The sequence below is a fragment of the Anopheles bellator genome, chromosome X (assembly GCF_943735745.2).
Source record: "Anopheles bellator chromosome X, idAnoBellAS_SP24_06.2, whole genome shotgun sequence".
In the NCBI taxonomy this organism is placed as follows: Eukaryota; Metazoa; Arthropoda; class Insecta; order Diptera; family Culicidae; genus Anopheles; species Anopheles bellator.
In genome coordinates this window covers 381,196-382,862 of record NC_071287.1, presented here as the reverse complement: position 1 = coordinate 382,862, position 1,667 = coordinate 381,196, and the positions used below count along the sequence as shown (strand labels likewise).

Here is a 1,667-nt window from a genome sequence, read left to right as displayed (position 1 = left end):
ACATGAAAATTCACAACAAGGACCAACATAAATGTCCTCATTGTCCTCGCAAATTCCCACTACAATACCAGCTTAAGAATCACATTCGGACCCATACCGACGAAAAGCCGTTCACCTGTAAAGTCTGCAGCGAAGCATTCCATTCGGCAAAAAGCCTGTGCGGCCACATGAAAATTCATAAGCCTCCTGCACCAACAGGTGAAAATTCATAACAAGAACCAATATCAATGTCCTCATATCTGGGGCGCCAGACAAAGCGCAATTCGGTCCGCTAAAACGTCATTTCGTGTGCGCTTCGTGTGGCACAACAAGAAAACTTAACAATGATACTATCCTTTTACTGAAATGACTAAATAACAGATTTTAACAATTAAACAAGACAAGACAAGACAAGCGATTAAATAATGGAAGATTTAAAAAAAATGTAAAAAAAAATTAAAAATTGCCAACAGATTTTAACAATTAAACAAGACAAGACAAGACACGCGATTAAATAAATGAAAGATTTAAAAAAAATGTAAAAAAAAATTAATAATGAGAAATAGAGTAAGGAACACAAATGCCCAAAAACAGGTGTTGTTAAAACTTTGACCAAACATATATCATTAAAAAAATATGCAGCAAAAATATAAAAACGAAATGTCAAACGTGTTTACATTCATGTTTTTGGTCCAAGAAAACAGAAATAGTTTTCTTGGACTTGGTTTTTTCTGGTTTTTTAGATTTGGTTGTTATACCAGCAAATAAGAACTTAAATTATCCTCTATTTGTAAACAAAGCGTTTGCAAACGGGTTTTGCGGTCGGCCGACACATAAACATTTTGACAGAAGCGCAGCTGTTTCTGCGGCGACACACGATGCGTAACGTAACAAGTTTGACGTTAACGATTAATGCCAAACTGCTGCGCCTCTGTCAAAACGTTTGCGGCTCACGCGAGGCGTAAACCCAAGCGTAATTATTTTTTTCATACGCTTTGCTTACAAACAGAGGATAATTTAAGTTCTTATTTGCTGGTATAGCAAAAAAAAAATGGGAAAAAACAGAAAAAAAAATTCCGAAATCAATTAATTTCTCTTCTATTTCTATTTTATTGGACCAAAAACACGAACGTAAACACGTTTGACATTTCGTTTTTATATTTTTGCTGCCACACGAAGCGTAAACGATTTGACATTACAAATTAATTTTACGCTAGTTCTTACGCCTCATGTAGCCCCCCAGTAAGAACGGCATAATGTGAGGCCTGCTCTTTCGTTCTCTCACGAGAGAGTACTCTTGCATTTCCGCTATATTCAAGCGGCCTTTGTTTTCGTCTCTCTTCATAGCCAACTGTTGCTTGCCCTATACGCACGAGTAAAGTCAGTAGAAGGAAGTCAGATCTACCTTTTGTTTGGTCGCCAGTTCGGTGAAATATCATTAGCGATTTCAATTTTACCATTTAACGATCAGCCATTTTTTTCTCGCAATGTAAATAAATGCTTTCACCGTCACCAACATTATTGCACGGGCATGGCTGACGATAGCTATCGCGTATACAAAATTTGAAGCGATTTTGCTGCCGCTAAATGTGAGTGCGTGCACAACAACTACGCTGTTATGTTTGTGATGACGGAAGCATTTCTTGGAAATACGAATCCGATCCCCTCCCACAGATGAGTCGGTCTGA

At 37.6% G+C, this 1,667-nt stretch overlaps 1 protein-coding gene across 1 annotated transcript in view; it reads left to right on the top strand.

The window, feature by feature from the left end:
- LOC131213197 (gastrula zinc finger protein XlCGF8.2DB-like) overlaps positions 1–1,667 on the top strand; it is a 3,507-nt gene extending 1,840 nt beyond the window's left edge. Inside the window, exon 5 of the mRNA XM_058207192.1 lies at positions 1,654–1,667. Within this exon, the coding sequence (XP_058063175.1) occupies positions 1,654–1,667 (14 nt within the window). The remainder of the gene's footprint in view (positions 1–1,653) is intronic.